The sequence below is a fragment of the Glycine max genome, chromosome 9 (assembly GCF_000004515.6).
Source record: "Glycine max cultivar Williams 82 chromosome 9, Glycine_max_v4.0, whole genome shotgun sequence".
NCBI classification, from domain to species: Eukaryota; Viridiplantae; Streptophyta; class Magnoliopsida; order Fabales; family Fabaceae; genus Glycine; species Glycine max.
In genome coordinates, this window is record NC_038245.2 from 28,482,891 (window position 1) to 28,509,332 (window position 26,442).

At 33.4% G+C, this 26,442-nt stretch overlaps 1 protein-coding gene across 2 annotated transcripts; it reads left to right on the forward strand.

Annotated features, from left to right (window-relative positions):
* The first annotated feature begins 1,112 nt into the window (after positions 1-1,112).
* Positions 1,113-5,693, forward strand: LOC100775195 (cytochrome P450 734A1). Of its 2 annotated transcripts, none has more exons than XM_006587182.3 (5): positions 1,113-1,289; positions 1,451-1,978; positions 2,965-3,209; positions 4,241-4,604; positions 5,079-5,693. In XM_006587182.3, the coding sequence occupies exons 2-5, from the start codon at positions 1,484-1,486 to the stop codon at positions 5,499-5,501; spliced, it is 1,527 nt and encodes a 508-aa protein (XP_006587245.1). In that variant the 5' UTR covers positions 1,113-1,289; positions 1,451-1,483; the 3' UTR covers positions 5,502-5,693. The 2 variants fall into 2 exon arrangements, with proteins under 2 accessions (XP_006587245.1, XP_006587244.1); XM_006587181.3 differs by having other exon boundaries at positions 1,145-1,357.
* Positions 5,694-26,442: the final 20,749 nt, after the last annotated feature.

Consider the following 26,442-nt stretch of genomic DNA (forward strand, 5'->3'; position numbering starts at 1 on the left):
TATATATATATTAATCTATGGATGGAGTTTTAAAAAAAGGACTTAAGGAGACTTGAATCCAAGATTTTGGACTGTTTTAAATGTTCATTAACCACTAAACCAACACAGTTATTTTTAGTAAAATATATAATATAAACTATAGTATATATTATTTTTAATATGGTCTCACTTTATATTGTTTATGCTCTATTGAAGAAAATAATAATAATATTATATGTTTATACTATAATAATATATATTATATTATAATTTTATTATTAGTTCGATGATCGATCTATTAACTCATTATCTCGACTTATCGATGACTGAATTGATTTTTATAACATAGATTTGATGTAAGTGACACTTTATTTACAAACCATTTTTATTATAAAATTTTTTATTTAAGTTTTAATTTTTACACTCTTATTATAACATATTTATTCGTCTTATTCTATTTAATGTATAGTTTGGTACCTAAAACGTTTATGTTTCAAATTTTATTTGAATAATTTTTTCTGTATATAAATTTTTTGTGGAGGAGAAAATATAAAAAAAGTAAAATAAATTAAAAATTTCTCCTCAGTTTATGCATCTCAACTTCATAAAGAGAGAATTCAATAAAAGTCAATCCATAAACTAATTACAAGTTATGAAAAAAGTTTTAATTTATTGTAATAAAAGTTAAATGCTTATCTCTTAGAAAAAATGCTTACAGAAAAAAACAAAAGGTTATCCGAAACTGTTTGTCGTTATTGTAACTAATCATTAATGAAATCATATAAAAACTCAACTTTAGGGAATTAGGTGGAACTAATAAAAGAAAAATAGTTAATTTATAGATGAAGATTAAAATAAAACAAAAAAAACAGTTAAAATGTTTTAAAATAGCAATCATGCATGTTGTAAAATTATTAAGGCTTAATAAATTATACAATTGTTATATAGCATTTTATAACAGTTGTGTTGACAACTAATATGAAAAAATATTAATTTTCCTTAAATAATTAACTGATAAGATAAAGAAGATATAATTAATTTATTTTAAATAATTAAAAGATAAAATTAAACTTTTTAATAATTAAGAAATCAAATATTAAAATATAATTAAACGACCAATTATAGTTAAGTCAATCTTTAAACCACAATGATGTTAAATCTTGCGGCGGGCAAAGGCTACAGACACATCTTGAATTCTTGATTGATCACTCTGGTTGTAATTAATCGTAGCTCATAGAAAGAGTTGCCATTGCATTTCTTCCTGCTGCTCTGAATTCTTTTTCTACTTATCTTACCACACAACAAACAAGGCAATGTTTCACTTCACCAATCACCCCTTCAATGCTTCAATTGTTTTTCTTCCTTCTCAACCTTAAAAGTCAACGCTCGTTCTTCCTTTTATTCACTTCTTTTTTATTCTATTTTTACTCTCAAGTCTCAACTAGCTAACATCTTTTCTCTTCAATCTCAGGTCTCCCAGTCACACTTTCACTGTCAAACCAACATGAATCTTTTACTCGCCGCTGTAACTCTCCTCGTCTTTTATGCGGCGAAATTTTTTTACTCAAATTTCTGGGTCCCATGGAGAACAGAGCGGCACTTCAAGAGGCAAGGGATAGGGGGCCCTGGCTACCGTCCGATCTTCGGAAATACATCAGAGATCCGACGGCTCTACGCAGAAGCCAAGTCAGAGGCAAGTGCATCCCCTCCTCCGTTCCACCACGACATCATGGGACGCGTGGCTCCATTCTACGACCGGTGGTCTCGCGCGTATGGGAAAACTTTCTTGTACTGGTTCGGTTCGACGCCGCGGTTGGCGGTAACCGAACCGGACATGATTAAGGAGGTGCTCATGAACACGCGCGGGGAGTATGTGAAAGTTCCGTTCAACCCTCAGTCCAAGTTGCTCTTTGGACAGGGCCTTGTGGGCCTCGAGGGTGACCAGTGGGCCCTTCACAGAAGGATCATAAACCTCGCCTTTAACTTGGAGCTTGTTAAGGTACAGTGCTTCTTGGAAGCTTCTTCTTTATTTTGAAGTTTAATTTTAGGGTAAATAATGAAATTCGTTCACTAAAGTATGAGACAGTTACTAACTCGGTCTTAAAACATGAAAAATATAAATTTAAAGTGCAACAAATTAATTATGTAATTAAATTTATGATATCATTTTGTAATATTTAAGGATTAGTTTAACAATAAATTATATTTTTAGAGGATTAATTTAACATTAAATTATAAAATTTAGAAACCAATTTGTCATTAAACATGCTTTATACATTTAGGGACTAAAGTTGAAATTTTCATCTTTCAATGACCAATTTGTTAACGTCTCACACTTTCAGAAATAAATTTATTTGTTTGTTCTTAATTTTAAGAGTATCTATATATAATACATGTAATTATAATTTTAAAAAAATTGCATTGTCAACTAATAATAAAATCTTATGTCAACTAATAATAAAATCTTATTTGTAATAATTTTATTGGTCTTTATAATAATTAGCTAAGAAATTATATATACATAATTTCTGATTAGTTGACGGTAAATCATACACACTTTGGCGTATAGAATTAAACTCTATCATTAAGGTAGTACAATATGTTTTAACTTTTAACTCATAAATGTTTGACCTAGTTTTTTTATAGTTTAAAAGTTAATTTAAAATCAAAACTCATAATAAGAGTTTTTTTAAAAAATAGAAGTTATTCGGTAGTTTGAGCTTAAAAATACTTTTAAAACTGAGTTTTTATTTTTTATTTTTTGTCTTACATTCATTAGTTCAAGATGAGAGGGAGAGAGACTAAAATGAGCAGTTTATTTTTAGTGTGATCTTACAAAAACTATTGGTGCCATTCAGACTTTGTTCTAAAGTAACAAGAAAGTTTCTCTCCCATGTTAGTTTCTTTTTGTTCACATGCCAGCTTGTAATTGTGATTTAAGGACTTGACAGAATATTAATGAAAGAGTCATGAAAAGTGTTGCAGGGATGGGTGCCTGATATTGTGGCAAGTGTGACAAAGAAGCTGGAGAGCTGGGAGGACCAAAGAGGAGGAAGAGATGAATTTGAGATAGATGTGCTGAGAGAGCTTCATGATCTTTCTGCAGATGTAATATCAAGGACTGCTTTTGGCAGCAATTATGAAGAGGGCAAGCATATTTTCAACTTGCAGGAGCAACAAATGCATCTTTTCTCACAAGCAGTTAGGAGTGTGTATATCCCTGGATTCAGGTTACTTTGCCAACTCTTCTTTTAACATTTTTTTTGTAACTAAATCCTAAAAAAGAGTAGAATTTTATTTCATGTTACAATCTCACAGCCTGGGAATTACAAATAAACTACCAATTTCGTCCTGGAAGTATTACTCTCTCCCTGAGTAGTCCCTAGAGTAATAAAATTATTCAAGTAATTCTTGTAGTATTGAATATCTATCACTTGGGTTACTAAACTGATGCATTTCAGTGAAGTTTGGGGACTAATTTGAAGGGTTTTCTAATAATTGGGGAAATACTTAGCATGATTTCTAATATTGCTAGGACTACTTAAGAAGGTTATTTACTTTAGGGATTACTTAGAGAGAGTCATAGTTCAAGGATGAAATTGATGGTTTACACCATGGTTTTAAATAGCGGTCCCCAACATCAAGGTATTTTGACACTCCACAATTGTGACTGGATCAGCTGTACTTTCTCGCAATTGCCCACAATGTAAAGGTTTTTTTGGCTCACCACAACCGCAATTTAAAACCATGGTTTACACTTATTTTTTCAGTGGTGCAGTATGCATGGACACCATTAATTACAAAATAAAAATCAGTAGGTGGGTGCAAGATATTTACTATATCAAACCAACGATCTTATGTCCATCCCTTTTTTTTTCCTTAGCACCAACCTTACTAATCAACTCAGGTAATAAATAAGAAAAACAAAAACATTATAACTCAAGATGTTGTCCCAATAAACCAACTTCAGGGCATTTATCAATTAATGAATTCTACAAAATTGATCCAATAGTTTCTAACTTGTTGGTTGTTCAATTCAATCTCTTGCTTTTAGCTAAATTTAAGATGAGAAACACTAGTACATATAAATTTATTTGTTCCAGGCCTTGAATGATAAATTATAAATAACAATTTGGTTATAGATGTCTCCAAATAAAGTTTATAGCATACTTGGCACAAAGTTATTTTAGTATTTTACAGTTTTACCCCCCCCCCCCCCCCCCCCCCCCTTTTTATTCTGGAAATAATGATAAAACAATAGGTATTTGCCAACTAAGAAGAACAAGGATAGGTGGAGACTAGAAAAAGAAACACGTGAATCAATTCTCAAGTTGATTGAGACCAAGAGCAATACAAGAGAAAATGCAAGAAATGTACTAAGTTCTTTGATGTGTTCCTACAAGAATGATGCTGGGGGAGAAGAAAAGTTAGGTGTGGAAGAAATTATAGATGAATGTAAAACCATCTACTTTGCTGGGAAGGAAACAACTGCTAATTTGTTGACTTGGGCACTTCTTCTATTAGCAAAACATCAGGAATGGCAAAGCAAGGCACGCAAAGAAGTTCTTCATGTCATTGGACGCAATCGACTTCCTGCTGCAGACAATTTAAATGACCTTAAGATTGTAAGTTCAGTTTTTGTTGTTTGCCTTGAAGAGAATCGGTATAATGCATCTGTTTATAAATTTATATCAGTGTGAGAGTGAATATTCAAATACATTTACTCTGTTCAATGCTGGTTATATCACAGTGATTTGTTAATAAATACATCTAGATGATTTCTCATTAGTCAACTGATCTGCTACCAATTCAACCTGGGGTATATAAAGCTATTGAAGCAGAGATGCAGAATAATTTGGCCATGGATGTAGAATCAAAATGAAACATCAACTGGAAATAAATGATTTCAGTGAAATTAATTAAGCATGCAGCTAAATATCTGTAAAATTGTGTGGTATATTGAAGTAATCAGTTTCTGCACCGGATCAACAATTGAATCAAACAATCAAGTTCATAGACTTAATACATTAAGTAATATCCTTGAGTACCAAATTCTGGTCCATTTTCATTTACTATTATTGGTTTACATTTTCCAACAGGTTACCATGATAATTAACGAAACACTTCGGCTCTATCCTCCAGCAGTAATGCTAATGAGGCAAGCCTCTAAAGATGTGATGCTTGGAAGCATTAATATTCCTGCTAAGACTCAACTCTTTTTGGCATTGACTGCTGTTCATCATGACAGAGAAATCTGGGGAGAAGATTACCATAACTTCAATCCGATGAGATTTAGTGAGCCTCGAAAACATTTGGCCGCATTCTTTCCCTTCGGATTAGGCCCTCGAATCTGTGTGGGGCAAAATTTGGCATTGGTTGAGGCAAAGATTGCTCTTGCTTTGATCATTCAAAGTTACAGTTTTGTGCTATCTCCAAACTATATGCATGCTCCTATACTATTTGTGACTTTGCAGCCTCAATATGGTGCACAAATCATTTTCAGAAAGATATCATATTGTTGATTGTTGTTGCCTTTTCCCACTTCTCCCCCTCTGTAACTTTAAACTCCGTAAATGGGGAAGCATTGTAGCTATAAATATTGTGCTTTTTTTACTTGTGAAAGCTTATGTAGCCTATGTTGATAACTGGTGAAAGTTTTTCAGGTTAAAGCAGCATAACTTAAATTGGATCATCAAATATATAAAGATTTGGCATGCATGTTTACTCTTTCATTTTACTTCTTTCAAGGCTTTGTATAGGAATGTGAAAAGCACGTGATGTCCAACTTGAATTGAACAATGCTGCAATCTGTCAATTTTAGATTAATTTCATATGTTTTGTTGTAGTTGTGTAGTGTCTTATCATGGTGCTTTAATGCTTTATAGGCTAAACAATGAACAAGTAATGGGTTATCAAAAAGAGACTTGTGGGTTGACAATTGGAGAAACTGTTAGGTTCTTTTTTTAATTTTTATTAAATCACATAATTGAAGCTTACAATAAAATTAGAACGATACAGATTAAAGCATCAAGATTAATTAGAAAAACATAATCATATGTACACTAAATTGAAATTAACCGGGTTCCTATTTCATAAAGAAACAGAGCAATTACTACTTTATAAGGAGTAACATAGTCAATGAAATGTACATGAAACATAATAGGAAATAAGAAAGTGAGCTACAAATTTGTATTTGTATCTCAAATCAGAAGCCATCGAGGATATTCAACCATGCTCATTCATTTTGAACTTTACATTACATTTACATTATTACTCAATTATGCTATATTTAGTATACACCTATGTAAGCTTTTTAGCCTCTTACATTACATATGTTGGCTTTCCAGAATACAAGCCACACTTTTTCGTTAAGTCACTTTGCACAATTGCACAAATTATGCTCGTGGCTTGGAGGGTTTGTGTACTGGCCAAAAGATAGTGGATAATAACAGCTTACCCAATTACTCACAACTAGATAACTTCTCATTCCAATAACTGAAAAACTTTACTATTATAAATAAGGGGTTACACTACAGGTAAAGATATCTTCTAACTCTAATATCTCTATTATTCATTTACTGATTTGAGTGTCGAAGTACCTTTACAGGTACCACCCACACCGCCTGAAGGAACTTGACATACTGAGTAGGAGATCAGATTGTTGGTGAGGATCGATCTAGAGAATACTTCAGAATAAGGGGTTACACTACAGGTAAAGATATCTTCTAACTCTATTATCTCTATTATTCATTTACTGATTTGAGTGTCGAAGTACCTTTACAGGTACCACCCACACTGCCTGAAGGAACTCGACATACTGAGTAGGAGATCAGATTGTTGGTGAGGATTGGTCTAGAGAACACTTCAGAATCTAGTTAGAACAATAACATTTTTGTAAATATATGATTTTATGATAAAATTATTAACTTTTTAAAGAATTTTTTATTCATAGCATATTATATTAAAAATTAAACATAAATAGGTATGTCAAGAAAATTCTTTTAATGAATTTAAGGTATTTCTCGATTAAGAGTCAATTACTCATCCACCTCAATGTATAAAGATCCATTTGAGGAATTGGCATCTTTCAATAGATTTTTTTCCATATGCATAGAATTGGAATCAAATCCCTAAATACACACGCACACACACACACATGAAGTGATAAGTAGTAAAAAAATACAAATAATAATATTTTGTGAATTATATTTTATGCTTGTGGCTTATTAATTAATTAGTATTTGTATTTTTTAGTAATCAAGTTAACTATATAGTTGACATTAATGATAAAAGATATGTTCCTAGAATAAGTTTTCTATTAAACTAAGAAAGTTGCATATGAACATTGTATGTTCTCCTATGGAGAATTTGCATTAAATAGTGCTCATACAATTTGATTTCTACATTTGTGCATTAAATAGGCAATTTGCAATAAATGTTATCCTACAACAAAGATAACTAATTAAGGAGATAATTACAGTTGTATAATCATGTAAGATCTGTTGTTTTGAATGACCAACAAATCTGTGCCAATAATAACAAATATTATGCAATTTGTGTCAATTAATAACTAATATTATGCTAATAAATTCCATTGATATCCCCCCTCAAATTGATGCTAGTAAGTCCAAAAGAATCAATTTGCTGACAAGGAAATTAAGGCCCTGGCGTGTCAAGGATGAGGCAAGGTGAACAAATGTAAAAACATGAGGCAAGTTGATAACTTAATGGTCATATGCCTCCCAAATTGAGTGACAATCAACCTCTATGTGCTTCGTTCTTTCATGGTAAACAGGATTTGTGGAAATTTGAATGGCACTTGTATTGTCAGCATACAGTGGAGTTGGTTTTGTTTGTGAAAAACCAAGCTCTGAAAGGAGACTGTGTGGCCAAATAATCTTAGAGCATGCAGCAGACATGGCGCGGTATTCTACTTCAGTGGATGATTTGGAGATTGAGTCTTGTTTCTTGAATTTCCAAGAGATAGGAGCTTCCCCTAAGAAAATACACAACCAATAGTGGATTTTCGTGTGTCTAGACATCTAGCCCAATCAAAATCACCATATGCTTAAAGTTGTGTTGATGCACAAGTAGGGAAGAAAAGAACATGGTTGGAAGTACCAAGTAGATACTTAATAATACAGTGTACTATTGAAAGATGCAAATTGCATGAATTTGCTAACTGTGTGGACAAAAAATGAGATGTCTGGTCTGGTGATGGTTAGGTAAATAAGACTTCCAACCAACTTACGATAGAAAGTTGGGTCTTGTAGAAGCTCACCCTCATCTCATTGCAATTTCATGATAATTTCCATTGGAGTGTCAATAGAAGTAGAATTAGTGAGACCATCTAATTGAATTAGATCTTGAATATATTTGTGCTGATTGGCAAAAATGCCTTTTTGTTGAAAGTGTACTTCTAATCCCAAGAAATAAGTGAGTTGGCCAAGGTCTTTCATGCGGAAAGTTGAATGCAACAGTCTCTTGATTGTACTGATAGCCTCCTGATTTGATCCGATGACCACAATATTGTCCACATAAACAAGAAGTATGACATTTCCTTTTAAGCTCCTTTGTATGAAAAGTGACAGATCATACCTGCTTTGTATGAAGGAAAAACCAAGCAGTGTTGTGCAAAACTTTTCAAACCATATTCTCGATGCTTGTTTCAATCCATATAAAGAACACTTTAATTTGCAAACAACATTAGGCAAAGGTGAAGGCATACCGATAGGAAGTTTGATGTAAATTTACTCCTTGAGTTCACCATGGAGGAATGCATTCTTCACATCCATTTGGTGTATTTGCCAAGATTCAGATGCAGCAATGGCAAGAATAGTGCCCACAATAGTCATTTTGACCACAAGTGCAAAAGTCTCCTCATAATTAAGGCCAAATTCTTGCTTATTTTCAAGAACAACCAGGTTGGCCTTGTATAAATTGATTGATCCATCTAAATGAAGCTTTATATTGAATACATATTTATTGCCAGGGGTTTGACAGAAAAAGAATAGGTTACAACATCCCATGTTTGATTTTCTTCTAGTGCTTGAAGTTTTGTTTCAATAGTTTCTCTCCAACATGTATGCTCAATGGCTTGTCTATAAGAATAAGGAATAGGAACATATGCTATATTTGTTGTCAATGATAAAGGGGAAGAAAAACCATACTTTTTATGGTGGTTTACTAATGCAAGTACTGCAACGTAAAGGAGCTGGTGCTGGATGAAGCACTGGATCAACAACCAAAGATTGATTGGGAGGATGCCTTTGAGGCATGGATGGTGGATTTGGTGGAACAGCCTAACGTCTTTGATACACCAATAAAGGTTGTGGTGTTGGTTTTCTTATAGAATTGTTAGGAAATGCAGAAACATATGTGGATGTAGAAGAGGAAGTGTCTCTGTTAGTTGGAAAAAAATATGTATCTTCTTGAAAGATGACATTTCTAGAAACTCGAAGCCTACGTAGATTAGAATGATAACACACAAACCCTTTATGGTGGGTAGAATAACCAAGAAAAACACATTTAACAGATTGAGTTGAGTTTGGTGCATTCTTGTGGGGGAAGGTGGACATAACAAATACAAACAAAAGTGCATAGATTGGAATAAGTGGGTTTATGACCAAATAACTTAAAGAAGGGAGAATCATTGTTTAATGATTAAGAAGGCAGGCGATTAATAAGGTGGATAGTAGTGGAGAAAGCCTCACACCAAAATCGAGGTGGCACAAAAGATTTCAACAAAAGGGTATGAGCAACATAAAAAAGATGACGATTTTTCCTTTCAGCTACCCCATTCTGTTGGGGGTGTGGAAGGAAATGACCTTTGAGATAAAATATCATTTGTCTGCAGGAATTCTTGAAATAAATGAGATGTAAATTCCCCTCATTGTCAGAACGTAAAATTTTAATCTTGGAAGAAAATTGGGTACGAACATAGGCATGAAATTTTTTGAAAACAGAGAATGCTTCATCTTTAGAGCGCAAAAAATAGACCCAAGTGAAATGCGTATAGTCATCAATAAAAGTGATGAAGTATTTGTAATTAGCATGGGATATAAACCGGTGCAATCCCCTATATATCACTATGAATCATATCAAAAGGCTAATTTACCTTTGATTTATGAATTGGAAATGGTAGAATTTTACTTTTCACAAGTTTGCAAGAATTGCAATCAAATTGAACAACACTAAGAGATGGGCAAATTTTATTGCTAAGAACACCATATTTTGGTAAGTCATGAAGTATATAAGAGTTTGGATGACCAAGCGCTTATGCCATATTTGAAAATTAACAATAGCTGAATTACAAGAAACAATAGGTAGAAAAGAACATTGAGGCTGAGAGAAATAAAAAAGAAAAAGACGTTCGACTTCGGACCCCTATGCGATCATCTTCCCTGATTGTTGATCCTGCACAAGACAATCAAATTTTGATAATGTAACTTTGCAATCATTGTCAACTAGTTGACCGACATAGATAAGATTACTAGTGAGACCAAGGGAAACAAAACAATTGGTTAAAAAGGATGAAATGTCACCAATAGCTATTATTGGTAGACTGTTTCCATCAGCAGTATGAATTTCAAGGTTACCAAAATATCTTGTGACATTTTTAAGGGATTCAACATTGTTGGTCATGTGATTGGATGCACTGGAGTCAAAATATCACGAGTTACAAGAAGAAAAAGGTTTACCTGAAAGTCCTAAAGCAGAAAAATGGAAAAATTATCATTTGTTGGACGATTTCAGGGGTCATTGGTTGTGCAAAGACAGAAGCATTTTGATAGGTAAAACCACCACCAGTAGAAGGATCAGCTACAACACTAAAGGTTGTTTCAGTTTTCCTTGGTGATCTTATGGGGCATTCTTTAATGATATAGTCATCTTTTTTGCAGTAATTGCAAAACTTTTTAGGATAGTGTGAAGCAAAATGTCCAAGTTCTTTGCAACAAAAGCATTGGACAACACTCAGGTCCCGACGTTTAGGTTTTCCTTGTGCAGCATATGCAACTAGAAAAGAACCATATTTTTGTTGTTCAATGGATACTTTATATAGGAGATGCTGCTTTTTACGAAGAAGCTCATTGAGGCATGTATCCAAGGATGGGACAATAGCTTTATTCATGAGATTGGATTGAATACCCTCAAAGTCATTTCTCAATTTCATAAGAAATTGATCTCTTTTTGTAGTCTCATGAACTTGTTGCACTACAATTTGGTCTTCATTTGACAAATCTTCATAGACAATGTCAATGTATTCAACCAAACGATTCATGAACTGAGGAAATCGAGAGACTATCCTGTTGAAATATGGCAATTTCATGTTCCAACTAGAACCTCCTAGCAGTATTATTCTGGCTATAAATCTTCTTGAGATAGGCCCACATCTTGGTCGAAGATTGAGAACAATATGAGGATCAACAGAGCCTATGATCCATGCCATGACTTGGGCATCCTTGACTTTCCACTTAACATATTTGTTCGGCTAGTTTTCTTTGTTAAGAGCAGAAACCAATGGCGTCAACATGACCCCAATACTTGTCAATAGACATAAGGCTAAGGAACAAAAAAGGTAATCACAGGAAAGAAATCACAAAAGGAATAACGAGCAAGAAATGGATAGTCTTGGAAAACCAATAGGCTATGAATTTTGGACAGAACTATGATAGGATCGCAACCTAGACTGATACCATATTAGACTAAGAAAGTTGCAAATGAAAACTGTATGTTCTACTGTGGAGAATTTTTCATTAACTAGTGCTCATACAATTTGATTTCTATATTTGCACATTAAATTATCAATCTGCAATAAATGTTATCCTACAACTAGAATAACTAATTAAGGAAATAATTACAACTGTATAATCATGTAAGTTTTGTTGTTTTGAATGACCAACAAATTTGTGCCAATAATAAAAAAATATTTTTCTATTTGTGCCAATTAATAACTAATATTCTACTAATGAATTTCATTGACATTTTCTTCACTTATGATCTTGATGCAATGTATATAACTAGTGTCTATAAGGTGAAACTTATTTTTTTTGTCTTTATTTCTAAAATATAACACAATAATATAATATAATTAAATTTAAAAGAATAAATAAATTTTATATTGTTTGAAACACTTATTTGTATTTTTGTTTTTGAAAAGTTATATATAATATTTTTAGCACTTGATTTTTTTCCCATCATAAATCAACATCTTTAAATTAACATGATTTGTTTTTGTTCTTTACTTGTGAAACCACAATCATGTACATTTAAGTCAAGTAGTGTATATTGTGTAAAATTTCTTATTAATATTATTTTTTATTTTTTTAGAATTTTTATTTTATTTCTTAATTCTAAGATGGGGAATTGTTAATGGGTCTTATTGAGATTATATATATATATATATATGTATGTATGTATAATTGTGCAAAATTATACAATAATTTTACATTATATATTTAAGTTATTTAATGTAACATTTTGAAAACTTAATTATGTTATTATCTACATCATTATATGAAGGAAAACGGTTTTTGTTGTACACATTTTTTTAATACCATTTTATCCTTGAGTAACAATATAGTTTTCCACTTGATTTGTAAGGTGATTTTGTGTACACATTTGTTAAAGACTATGTTGCCCTTCATTTCTTACAGTAATTTCACACATTTAAATTTTAAATTCATTTTATGATGAAATTGCTCTTTTAACTAGTTGTACACTATGCATCATGTTCTTAAACCACTCATTATTTTTCACTTTTATTTTCTTTTTAGTTTCCTCTCTCTCTTTCAAATTCTACATTAGCAAGACTTTCTTTTTCCTCTCTCGCTCCATTCTGTTAGCGATGTCATTTGTAGGTTCCTTTAATTTCCATTGTCGATAAATATCTGAAGCGTGAAGTCCTTACGGTGAAGGCACCTATGAAATTGTGTACAAAGCCATTGATACCCATGTAATCCCCGAAGGCTTTCTAATTAAGGCAAACTAAAAAGATGAATCTTTTTCCTATTTTGTTTTCTTGGTTGTGTGAATTGGGCTATTACTTTCAATTACCCTTTTAATTTTATTTTTTAATTCTAAGATGAGAAATATTGTTAGATGGTTCATTTTTTACATTCAAAACAAAGTTATCCTATTGAAATTATGTATATATGTGTGTGTAACTATTGCAAAATTGTACAACAGTTTTACATTATGTATTTAAATTATTTCATGTAAAATTTTGCAAAACTAATTATATATGTTATTATATAATAATGATTAAAGCTAGTTAGTGTAAAATTTGTTGTGCTTTTTATTAGAATTTAATGTCTATGCACTAACAGTGTAAAACAATTTTACACTGTCATTAAATCATAAATCATTATTTAATGCTTATGCAACAAAATATGCTTTAAATAACATTGAGACAATGATTAGTAGGAGAAAAATTACAAATAATAATATTTTGTGAAGTGTTAAATAGTAAAAAAAATACAATTAATAATATTTTGTGAATTTTCTTTTATGTCATTGGCTTATTGATTAATTTGTATTTCTATTTTTTAGCAATCAAGTTAATTATATATTTGTTATCAATGATATAAGATATGTTCCTAAGATAATTTTTCTTCACATATGATCTCAATAAAATGTATATAACTAGTGTACTGTAAGGCAAAACTTAATTTTGTTATTATTTTAAAAAATAGAACAATAATATAATAGAATTAAATTAAATTGAATTTTAATGAATAAATAAATTTTATATTATTTGAAACACTTATTGTATATTTTTTTAAAAAAAGTTGTATATAATATTTTTAAGGCTAAATTATGTTTTTCATTCCTACAAATATTGAAATGACTGGAATCTATCCTTGCAAAAGTTTTTGCCTGTTTTTTGTCCTTGTGAAACTTAAATCTGTTACATTTTGACCCGAAGCTAGGTTCGGATATATCCAAACCTATGTTTTTGATGATGGTGCATATAAGTCAATCCATTGGCCAACTAGAATCTGACATGTGTCAAAACTAGTTCCCTATCCTTACAAATACAATCCCCTCTATGCAAACCGCATTGTTCCTAGCACCGAAGTCGATGCCATCTCTGCCTAAGGAAAAGGGAGTTGCATGTCATCATGTGCAGATCATAAACCCCACAATTTCCTTCATCGATTTGTGACCTTCATGTACATGTTGCGGGTCACGTGGATCTAGTTCTTAGAAAACATTCTCTTAAGATCTATCATAGTCCTATGAAGAAGAAATGAAATCCACAGTCTGGAAGATGTTGCACATGGATCTATTTGGACCAACTAGAACGTTGAGTTTATGAGGAAAGAAATATGACTTTGTCATAGTTAATGACTATTCAAGATATACTTGGGTATAATTCTTTGCTTATCAACATGATTCTGTCAAGGTCTTTGAAATATTTTATAAAAGAATTTTAAATGAAAAGACTTTTGTATCTCTTCTATAAAAAAAAGACCATGGAACTGAGTTTGAAAATGCTAAGTTCAGATCATTTTGTGGACAAAATGGTATTTTCCACAACTTCTTTTCACCGAGAACACCTCAACAAAATGGAATAGTTGAAAGTAAAATAGAACTCTACAAGAGATGGCTAGAATCATGCATTGTGAAAACTCACCTCCTAAGCACTTTTGGGAAAAAGCAAATAATACAACATGCTATGTTAAGAAAAGAATATTGATCAGACCATTGATAAAAAAGACTGCAAATGAATTATGGAGAGGGAGAAGACCCAATATTTCATACTTTAATTCATTTGGATGTGAGTGTTTTATCCTGAACACTAAAGATCAACTTGCTAAGTTTGATTCTAAAGTAGATAAAGGGATTTTTCTTGGCTTTTCTAATACATCTAAAGCATATAAATTTTTTATTACTAGAACTTTAGTTGTAGGAAAATCCATCCATGTTAAATTCAATGATGGACTAATGTTTGATAAGAAGTTATCAGATCTTGAGGATGATTTTGCAGATATGCAAATAGGATCGTGTGTAACTCCTAAAGAAAGAGAGATTAAGCAGTCTGATGAAATTCTCCCCCAGACTGTAGAAACCTCAAATCATAAACCACAAATGAGGGACTGGAAGTTTGTCCACCATCATTCCCAAGATCAAATCATTGGAGATCAGACTGAAGGAGAGTCAAGACCAGATCATCATTCATAAATCTTGTTGTATGTGCTCTTGTGTCTAAAATAGAACCCAAGATCATAGAAGAAGCTCTTATAGATAATGATTGGATTATTGCCATGGAATAAGAGTTTCACCAGTTTACCAAGAACAACGTCTGAACTCTTGTTCCCAAACCTAAAAACAAGAGCATCATTGTAACAAGATGGGCATTCAGAAATAAACTAGATGAACAAGGAAATATGGTATGAAACAAAGCTAGGTTAGTAGCTCAAGGCTATAACCAGCAAGAAGGTATTGATTTCACTGAAACCTTTGCTCCTATTGGTAGACTTGAAGCTATAAGAATTATACTTACCTTTGTTTCTCATAAAAACATAAAGTTTTTTCAAATGGATGTCAAAAGTGCTTTTTTAAATGGCTTTATTGAAGAGGAAGTGTTTGTCAGAAAACCTCCTGGCTTTGAAGATCATACACTTCCAGACCATGTTTGCAAACATCAAAAGGCTCTGTATGGTCTGAAATAGGCACCTCATGCTTTGTATGACGATTGAACTCTTTTCTTATAGAGAATGGCTTTATGAGAGGCAAAATAGATATAACTCTATTCAAAAGAAAAGTTAGCAATGATTTCATTATAGTTCATATATATGTTAATGATATTTGAAATGAGCATGATGGGAGAACTTAAGTTCTTTCTAGGGCTTCAAATCAAACAAGACAACAAAAGTATCTACATTCATCAACAAAATTATACTAAGGAACTTCTGAAGAAGTTTAAAATGGAAGATGCTAAGCTTATGAAAACTCCAATGCATGCTTCCAATCTTCTAAGCAAAGACGAATCAGGTAAACCAATAGGCGAGACGATCTATAGAGGTATGATAGGGACCTTTCTGTATCTGACCTTAAGTAGACCTGATATTATGCATAGTATATGTTTGTGTGTTAGATTTCAGTTTGATCCTCGAGAATCACATCTAAAGGCTATAAAAAGGAACTTACGTTATCTAGTAGGTACCACTAACCAATGTTTGTTTTATAAGAAAAATCAAGATTTCATGTTAGTTGGCTACCTCTTGGCTGACCAAGGAGTTGCACAATTTTCCATATGTTTATGTATCTTAATTCTAGTTTTAATTAGGTATAATGACACCATCAATTGTTGTTATCAATTCTAGTTTTAATTAGGTTTAATGACACCATCAATTGTTGTTATTGGTGATCATTTCACTTGTGTAACCAACTTGATGTCATTCCTATTTACCGGCTGCACATTTTCTAATAAAAGAATAGACCTTGAATTTGAGTTTTTAATCACCTTCTAAAGTGTGAGAGTGAATCTCCTTAGTTACTTGAGTGATTCAAGAAATTGGTTTATCAAGGAACACCACCTTGTGTGTGACACCAATTTCGGAGGAGTGATTCTTCCAACCCCCTTCTTCATTCTCCTTCTTCATCTTTCTAAACCTTTATTCTTTAATCCCACTTGAACACCATTGTTATCATCTTCATTTTCCATCCAAACACATTCAAACTTTGAACCAAATACCTTACATTCAACCCTCCATAAACTTGTCACTTTCTCTCTCATTCAATAAATTTCATAAAAAAGGAAAGAAAAACCTTTGAAGATCCATCTTCAACCCTTGTGCAAATGGGTTTACATCATTTTGGTTATCAGAGCTCCGGTTCAAGGGTTTTTCAAGAGTGCTTGGGTTGAAATTTCTTGGTAACATCCTTTTAATTTCTTCCTTGCCATTTTATATTACCTTGTTCATGCTATTTTTTTTTATTGAGGCTGAATCATTGCAAAAATTAGGCCTCTAATTTCTTATTAAAAAAAACATAAACTTATTTAAAAAAAAATTATTTGGGCTGAATGGTTCATGCTATAATAGATTTCAAAAATTCTTGAAGATAATATAAATGGTTGTTAGAAGGCTTGAATTACCAAATTATGAAGTTTAATTCCTTCAAAAAAAATCCCATTGTGTAGTTTCTAGAATTTCTCGTCCTTGTTCTAAGCTTTTGTTAGCCTAACCCTAAGCCTTTTCCTTGTCACAAATTGGTGGTTGAACTTTGTGTAAACTTTATCTTGAATTGCTTTAGAACTCAAGGAGAATTTTAGAGTGGAAAAAGGCAAGAATGTACAAAATTTTAAAAAAAGCCATATTTGAGAGATACACTTGAGTGTGGTGAGGTTCTATTTTCTTTATAACTATTATTATTTTTATTTTGAATATGTCAGGTAGTGGTGAACATCAATTGGATGGGGCACAAAGATTCTTGTTGGATGCTCCCAATGCTCAAATGCAAAGACTGTTGAGGGAGAACAACGAGATCTCTTTCACCAACAAGATCTCTTTCACGTATCAAGGAAAAAAGATAGTGCTCAAACCATTGAGTCCACAAGAAGTGTGTGAGGATCAAAGAAAAATGAGAGAGAAAATTCTTCAAGAAAAGAGAAAAAAAGAAAAAGAGAGTCAAACCCTTGAGAGTTCAAAAAGTGAGGACAAAAAGAGGGAAACACAAGAGAGGAAAAAGATGAGTGAAACACTTAAAGTGAGGGAGAATTTTCTAGCTACAAAAGGAGAGGTCAAAGGGTTGTTTCATTCAAAACAACCCCTATACTTGTTGATTTGCAAAAATTATGTTTTGACCACTAACACTTTTGACAACTTTGAATTGCCTTCTAGTGTGAAAACTCTTTTGCAAGAATTTGAGGAGGTGTTTCCATCAAGTGTTCCAAGTAGGTTGCCACCATTGAGGGGAATTGAGCATCAAATTGATCTCGTGCCGAGAGCTTCTTTGCCTAATAGGCCTGCTTATAGGAGTAACCCTCAAGAGACCAAGGAGATCCAAAGACAAGTGGAGGAACTCATTGGTAAGGGATGGGTAAGAGATAGCATGAGTCCATGTGTTGTCCCGGTAATTTTGGTTCTAAAAAAAGATGGTTCTTGGAGGATGTGCTCTGATTGTAGAGCTTTAAACAATTTAACCATTAAATATAGGTATCCAATACCTAGACTTAATGATTTGCTTGATGAATTGCATGGTGCTTGTTTCTTTTCCAAAATTGATTTGAAAAGTGGTTACAATCAAATAAGGATTAAAGAAGAAGATGAATGGAAAACTGCTTTCAAAACTAAATATGGATTATATGAATGGTTGGTTATGCCTTTCGGTTTGACTAATGCACCAAGCACTTTCATGAGATTAATGAACCATGTTTTGAGAGAATTCATTGGTAAATTTGTGGTGGTGTACTTTGATGATATCCTTGTTTATAGCATAACCCTTGATTTGCATGTTGCACACTTAAATCGGTGTTGTGTATGCTTAGGAAGGAACAATTGTATGCTAACCTTGAAAAATGTATTTTTTGCAAAGACCATGTTGTGTTCCTTGGTTTTGTAGTGAGTTCCAAAGGGGTTCAAGTTGATGAAGAAAAGGTTAAGGCTATCCAAGACTGGCCTACACCTAAAAGTGTGACCGAGGTGAGAAGTTTTCATGGCCTAGCAATTTTTTATAGAAGATTTGTGAAGGATTTTAGTACCTTGGCAACACCTTTGAATGAGGTAATTAAGAAAAATGTTGTTTTCAAATGGGGGGAGAAACAAGAAGAAGCTTTCAATGCTCTTAAGCAAAAGTTAACCAATGCCCCCATACTTGCTTTGCCAAATTTTTCAAAATCTTTTGAAATTGAATGTGATGCTTCAAATGTTGGGATTGGGGCTGTATTGTTACAAGAAGGTCATCCAATTGCTTATTTTAGTGAAAAATTAAGTGGTCCTACCCTTAACTATTCTACTTATGATAAGGAGTTGTATGCCTTAGTGAGAGCATTGAAAACATGGCAACACTATCTTTATCCCAAGGAGTTTGTGATCCATAGTGACCATGAGTCCCTAAAATACTTAAAAGGACAAGGTAAGCTAAATAAAAGGCATGCCAAATGGGTGAAATTTCTTGAGCAATTTCCTTATGTTATTGAACATAAAAAGGGAAAAGGAAATATTGTTGTGGGTGCCTTGTCAAGGAGACACTTTTTGCTTTCTATGCTTGAAACAAAAATGATTGGATTTGATTGCTTGAAAGAAATGTATGAAGGAGATGACACCTTTGGTGAAATCTTCAAAAATTGTGAAAAGTTTTCTAAAGATGCTTTTTATAAATATGAGGGTTATCTTTTCAAAGAAAATAAATTATGTGTACCCAAGTGTTCTACTAGAAACTTGCTTGTGTGTGAAGCCCATGAAGGAGGGTTGATGGGGGCATTTTGGGGTCCAAAAGACCTTAGATACAATGAAAGAGCATTTTTATTGACCTAACATGAAGAAATATGTGCAGAAATTTTGTGAGCGTTGTATTGTTTGCAAAAAGGCCAAGTCAAAGGTAATGCCTTATGGTTTGTATACCCCTTTACCAATTCCGGATTCTCCATGGATTGATTTATCAATGGACTTTGTTTTAGGGTTGCCTAGAACAAGTAATGGTAAGGATTCCATATTTGTTGTTGTTGATAGGTTTTCTAAAATGACTCAATTTATTCCTTGTAGGAAATTTGATGATGCTAATCATGTGGTGGATTTGTTCTTCAAAGAAGTGGTGAAACTCCATGGATTACGAAGAAGCATTGTTAGTGATAGGGACTCCAAGTTCCTAAGCCATTTTTGGAGGACCTTATGGGAGAAGTTGGGTACTAAGCTACTATTTTCTACTACTTGTCACCCTTAAACGGATGGACAAACGGAGGTCGTGAATAGGACATTGGGTACCTTGCTAAGGACCCTTTTGAAAAAGAATCTTAAAAATTGGGAAGTTTGCTTACCTCACATTGAATTTTCTTATAATAGGACTGTGCATAGCACCACTAGTTGTTCTCCTTTTGAGGTTGTTTATGGTTTCAATCCACTAACTCCTCTTGATTTGTTGTCAATGCCTAATATTTCAGTTTTTAAGCATAAGGAAGGACAAGCCAAAGCGGACTACGTGAAAAAGCTCCATGAAAGAGTCAAGGCCAAAATTGAAAAGAGGAATGAGAGCTATGCTAAACAAGCAAACAAGGGGCGCAAAAAGGTTGTTTTCCAACCCGGAGATTAGGTTTGGGTTCACATGAGAAAGGAGAGGTTTCCGGAGCAAAGGAAATCCAAGCTTCAACCAAGAGGGGATGGTTCATTTCAAGTACTTGAAAGGATAAATGACAATGCGTACAATATTGAATTGCCCGGTGAGTATAATGTGAGTACTACATTTAATGTGTCTGACTTATCTCTTTTTGATGTAGATAGAGAAACCGATTTGAGGAAAAATCATTTTGAAGAGGGAGAGAGTGATAAGGACAAGGCAAGGAATAAGGGCAAGCCGATTTGCACAATTTTCCATATGTTTATGTGTCTTAATTCTAGTTTTAATTAGGTATAATGACATCATAAATTGTTTTTATCAATTCTAGTTTTAATTAGGTTTAATGACACCATCAATTGTTGTTATTGGTGATCATTTCACTTGTGTAATCAACTTGATGTCATTCCTATTTATAGGTTGCACATTTTCTAATAAAAGAATAAACCTTGAATTTGAGTTTTTAATCACCTTCTAAAGTGTGAGAGTGAATCTCCTTAGTTACTTGAGTGATTCAAGAAATTGGTTTATCAAGGAACACCACCTTATGTGTGACACCAATTCTGGAGGAGTGATTCTTCCAACCCCCTTCTCCATTCTCCTTCTTCATCTTTCTAAGCCTTCATTCTTTAATCCCACTTGAACACCATTGTTATCATCTTCATTTTCCATCCAAACACATTCAAACTTTGAACCAAATACCTTACATTCAACCCTCCATAAACTCGTCACTTTTTCTCTCATCCAATAAATTTCATAAAAAAAAAGAAAGAAAAACCTTTGAAGATCCATCTTCAACCCTTGTGCAAATGGATTTAGTCCCTATAGTTTATATTTTAATTAAGTGAAATGACTTGAAAGTTTATTTAGTTCTTTATTTGTTAGGTTCTTCAAACATGACACATCTATTTGCATTTGTTGTTGAGGACATGAATGATGATAGTGAGGTAATGGATATATACTAATATATTATTAGTTTATTGACTTACAACATTAGAGGGTTGTCGACCTGATTGCTAAACTGGATGATTTTAGATTTACTCTTGCTGAATTAGAGGACTTGAGACTTGTTGATTATTCAAAATATTTAAAAAATATTTATAGTTTAAACTATTTGTATTATTATTGAATATTATGTTTGTATTATTTTAAATTAAATTTGTTGTCCATATTTATTTATTTGAGTTTAATAATATATGGATTATTTGAATTTAAATATTATGTTGGTGAGACTTTATAAGTTTTTTTAAAATTTATTTATATTAGAATTTAAAAATAATATTTTTTTTAAAAAAAAATTGGGACCGCGTGGAGACGAGAATGGGAAAAAATATTCCCACAGCGGCTACCGAGAGGATGGGGAAAGGGGGGTTGCTGGGCTGGAGAGGACTCCCGTCCCCTTCCGGTTGACATTCCTATGGAGAAGAAAGGGGCGGCAAATGAGAAAAGATAAGCAGAAAAAGAGAAAAAAAAAAAAATTTAAACCATCAAATGATAACTTAAAAAAATCTAAGTGAAGATTTCCTTCGTATCCAGTGGAAATGTTTTGGTTTTGCATGATAGAATTTGTCAGAAGACTTTTATTAATGCACTCATATAGATGAAAAAACGATTTTTTTAACCTTGGAAACTTGCATAATTAAGCCTCATTAATTATCTACTAACAACCAATTTTAATTAGCTAATTAATAATAATTTTTAGAGAAAAAACATTTACCTCTCCCCTATTTAATTCATGCACTAACTTGTCTTTACCATTTCTCTTTCCTCACAAAAAAAAGTACTAATCTCTTTCCTTATTACTTAATTATTATTGTTTATTTTCTAAAAACTGGTATACGTAAATGCATTTAAAATAAAGGCTACTAATTCATAAATTAAATAGGAACATAATAAATTATGTTTTTAAAATTTTAAAATAAAGGCTGCTACCAGTTTTTAGAAAATAAAAAAATGCATTTACCAAAATAATATATACATAAATGCGACTCCCAATTTTTAGAAAATGCTACTACTGTTACGGTTTCTAAAATCTATACATAAAAAAAGCTACTATCAATTTTTAGATAATAAAAAAATGCTTTTAAAATAAAAATAATAATAATTAAGTAATGAGGAGAGAGATTAATACATTCTTTTAGGAGAGATTCTAAAAAAAAGATAGTGCATGAAATAAATAGGTGAGAAATATTATTATCTTTCTTCCTATTTATAAGAAATAAGTTGTCATATATTTTACACTACAACTTATTTCTTATAAATTGGATATGAGATATTAATTAACAAATAAAAATTGGTTGTTGACGAATAATTAAATACACTTAACTTGTGCAAGGTTACGTAGGTTAGAAAAAAAAATATACATAACATTTTTCAATAAAAACTTTCTACTCTTTCCAAAGTAAAAATATATGCACCATTACCAGTGGCACAGATTACTTACTCATTTCAGTTGCCTCCTGCAGCTGCAAAAAACGTCCTAATCTCTTCCTTTAGAAATCCTTTTCTTTCATAGAATCCAAGTCACAACAACAGCCATGACCAAATTGAAAAAGAAGCATCCTCTTCCTTCAGAAATCTTATTCTTTAAGATTATCTCTGAAGCAAGTCTTCAAGATGGAAAGCTTGTATGCATTATTTCCTTCATCTTTCTCTTTCTCTGTTGGCATTTTCATTTTTATTGGAAACTTATACATGATTGGTTTTTGCAGCATAGTTTGTGTTAGTGATTCTGCAAAGTTTCTTCCTTTTATACTTTTGGAGTGACATAGCATGCAGTCATTTATATCACTAATAATACGAAAGAAAGAGAGATATTTTGAATTGCTTGTTAATTTATTTATGCATGCTAAAAGAGAGTTCTTTTTGCAGAAGATTCCAAACAAGTTCACTAGGGAATATGGTGTTAATCTGTCAAACCCGGTGTTTCTCAAGCCTCCAGATGGTATAGAATGGAAAATTTTTTGGACTAAACATGATGGTGATATTTGGTTTCAAAAGGGTTGGAAGGAATTTGCTACATATTACTCCTTAAGTCACAAATATTTGGTGTTGTTTAAGTACCAAGAAACGTCTCATTTGGAGGTACACATATTTGACCAGAGTGCCCTTGAAGTAGATTATCCTTTCTGTGGCATTAAAATTGAACATGAAAACCTTGACCACGTTAGCAATGACTCTGTTGAAGTTTCGGATGACTCTATTGAAGTTTTGGATGAGCTGACTCCAAGTCAGAAGAAGACTAGACTGAAATCAACATCATGTTCTCGACCACGTAAAAAATTGAACACAGGCCCAAGTGAAGTTTTTGAAGAAAGCTCCAATTTGCCTCAACATGTCCAAATTAAAGGTGAACAATCTCAAGGTACTAACCTTGGAATGTCATCTGACAAGCAAGTATTAGATGGTATGAATTTCATGATTAGACTATCCTTTTCTTTTCATGCATTGGTTGGTTTTGAAGCCAAATTTTCAGGACATACCATGTTGTTCAATGTTTAAGAGGGAGGCCATGCTGCTCGTGTTTTGAATTAGAATTATATGCTTTGTGGTAATGTCATTATAATTGATTTTAAATTTTCCGGAATTGAATTGTGCCTACCTAAAACGAGAAAACTTGGTTTTGGTTGAGAAAAGATTGACAACACACAATTGGATTCGTTGGAATTTTAACTGAAAATGGTATTAGCATTTAGCTGTACATGCATTAGTATGAAGTAGAAATATGGTTATTGGGTGTTTTTGATAATAGCTGGCATGATGTAGCTGTGATATTTGGATTGAATTGAACCAAATTGTTATTGCATGAGCATATGATAAGTTTGCATGAAACTGAAAATTTGTGTTTGTTGTGCTCAAATTTTGACCTTAGGTTTCATATCTGACCATTAGCTAGTTCTCTAAAACTATACTAACCTGCTGAAAATGGTTTATTATTGGATTGCATGGTTGAAACATTTTAGATGCTGTATTGATAATTGGTTGAGAATCTGTTAGGCACTGTGATTTGATTTGTGCAGGCTTAAAGATTTCTGGAAATAGTTAAGACTATATGTTGAACAAAAGCAACTGATTTCTGAGCATGAATTTGATCCTAAATTTTGCTTGTTTGAATTGGAGTTGGCTGTGATAGGTACCTAGTGATCCCATTTTAATGAGCTACGTATTAACTGAGAGTCTGGCTAAACGAGAAAAAGCAATGGATGTGCTATAATACTTTTTTATCAGAAATTTTATTGATAAAATGATGTTCTTTTGCCTGAAAAATAAAGCCTTTGAACCAATTTCTTGATAATACATGATATCGGGCCAAAACTTTTGAGAAACTGAACCTTGGTATGATTTTTTTTTTTTTTGAAAGGCTGAACCTTGGTATTATTTGTTGCTTTACTTGAGATATGTTCTTTCATTGCATGCTTTTGGCTGAGAGGGGAGCTAAGTTGATCTGGGAAAAATCTTGCTGCATTAGTTTAAAATTTAGAAATAGAACACAACTCAGCTCATTGGAATTGAATGCAAATATCGGATATAATCTTATGCTTGTTTACATTGCTTGAACTGAATTGAGATTGATTGGATATGTAAATTTGGTTTTTCCACAGGTATGGCTCCTGAACAGCCTCCAGCTAAGAGACAGAAGAAGGATCAGTCTTCTTCTCAGTCTGCACACAGAACTGAGTACCCCACTAAGTTCAGGACTGTAACTCATGAGCAGAGGTACGAGACAGAAATCAAGATGAGAAACTTCATCCCAGAGAAAAACTTCAAGCTCAAGCCAGGAGAATATGATGAGATACAGAAAGTCATAACATGGCGAAAGTGGGAGAAGCTATGCTCCTTTGCACAGAACTTCCACCCTCAAATAGTTCGCGAGTTCTATGCGAATGCCTATGGCATTGAGGGTGATACAACTCCCCTGCACACCAGCTGGGTGAGAGGGAAGATGGTCTCCTATGAGGAGGAGACCATTAATTCTTTCTTTGGGACTCAAGCAGCTGCAGATTGTTCCTATAAGGCTGGAGGCGACCTAGTCAAGGACTATGGCGAGATGAAGAAACTTCTAGCTAGGCCAGGGGCCATCTGGATTGGCAAGAAAGTTAAACCGAGGTGTCTCCGGTCAATAGACTTGTATCCAGTGGTACATGCATGGAGCTCATGGATGCATCACACTGTGCTACCTTGTGCCAACGAGTCTAATGTAACTGTAGTGCGTAGTCAATTCCTGATTGCTACCATCTTGAATGAGCCTTTGGACATCGGTCGGATCATCTCTAGTGACATCCATCAAGTTGCCCAAACCAACAAGCCTAAAGCCACACTATCTCATCCTTCTTTGATATGCTTCTTATGTGAGCGAGCAGGTGTAGGAATCCCTTGGGATGAGCCTACTGCGACAATTCCTCGCCCCATCACCGCCGCATGGATAGATTCTCGGCTTGATGGGCCAATGGGAGCACCACCACAGCCACAGGAGCAACAGCCACAGCCACAGCCACAACAGGAGCAGGAGCAGCATGCTCAGGAGGACCAGCCACCGGCACCCTCTTCCCTTGATCAGTGTCTGATGCTGCTCGTGCAGACACAGACACAACTTAGCCAAGACATTCATCGCCTAGTTACAGAGGCAAGGGTTCAGTCAAGAGGCACAAATGCATTATGCCGCCTCCTGGCTCTTCAGTTTCGTAGCCAGCAACAGCAGGAGTTACTCAAGCCTCAAGGCCAGCTGACAGAGGCAGACATTCTTCAGATGGTAGGCTTAGAGAAGCCTGCAAAACCATCCTCTTGGCATCCAGCAAAGGTACCGACCGCGGATGGAGCTGGAGAGGATCTCCAGGATGAGGACCTGATCTACCCTTCCTCTTCCCAGCCAATCTGAGCATCAAACTTCTCCCCAGCCAGATCAGGATCTTTCAATCACTTCCTTATCGTCCCCGACAATTCAAGAGGCTACTCCTGACTTATGTTTTCATTATCGCAAATAGACAAATGATACCCAACAGCCTCAGGAGGACTCTTAGATTAGGCTTTCTTTATGGTTTCATTCCTATATCTCTAGGATGTACATTTTGTTAGATGGGCATGTTTAGACCTATTTCTTCTACAATTTTATCATTTCCATTTTATTTTAGTAGTACTGTCTATATCATATCTGGGCGATTATTTCTTTTGTTGTGACTAATCGATTCG

Bases quoted from the DNA above. Each gene is read 5' to 3' on its own strand.
- LOC100775195 (XM_006587182.3), top strand. From the start codon at position 1,484: ATGAATCTTTTACTCGCCGCTGTAACTCTCCTCGTCTTTTATGCGGCG. The intron at 1,979-2,964 runs GTACAGTGCTTC...AAAGTGTTGCAG, and splicing joins TTAACTTGGAGCTTGTTAAG to GGATGGGTGCCTGATATTGT. The intron at 3,210-4,240 runs GTTACTTTGCCA...ATAAAACAATAG, and splicing joins GTGTATATCCCTGGATTCAG to GTATTTGCCAACTAAGAAGA.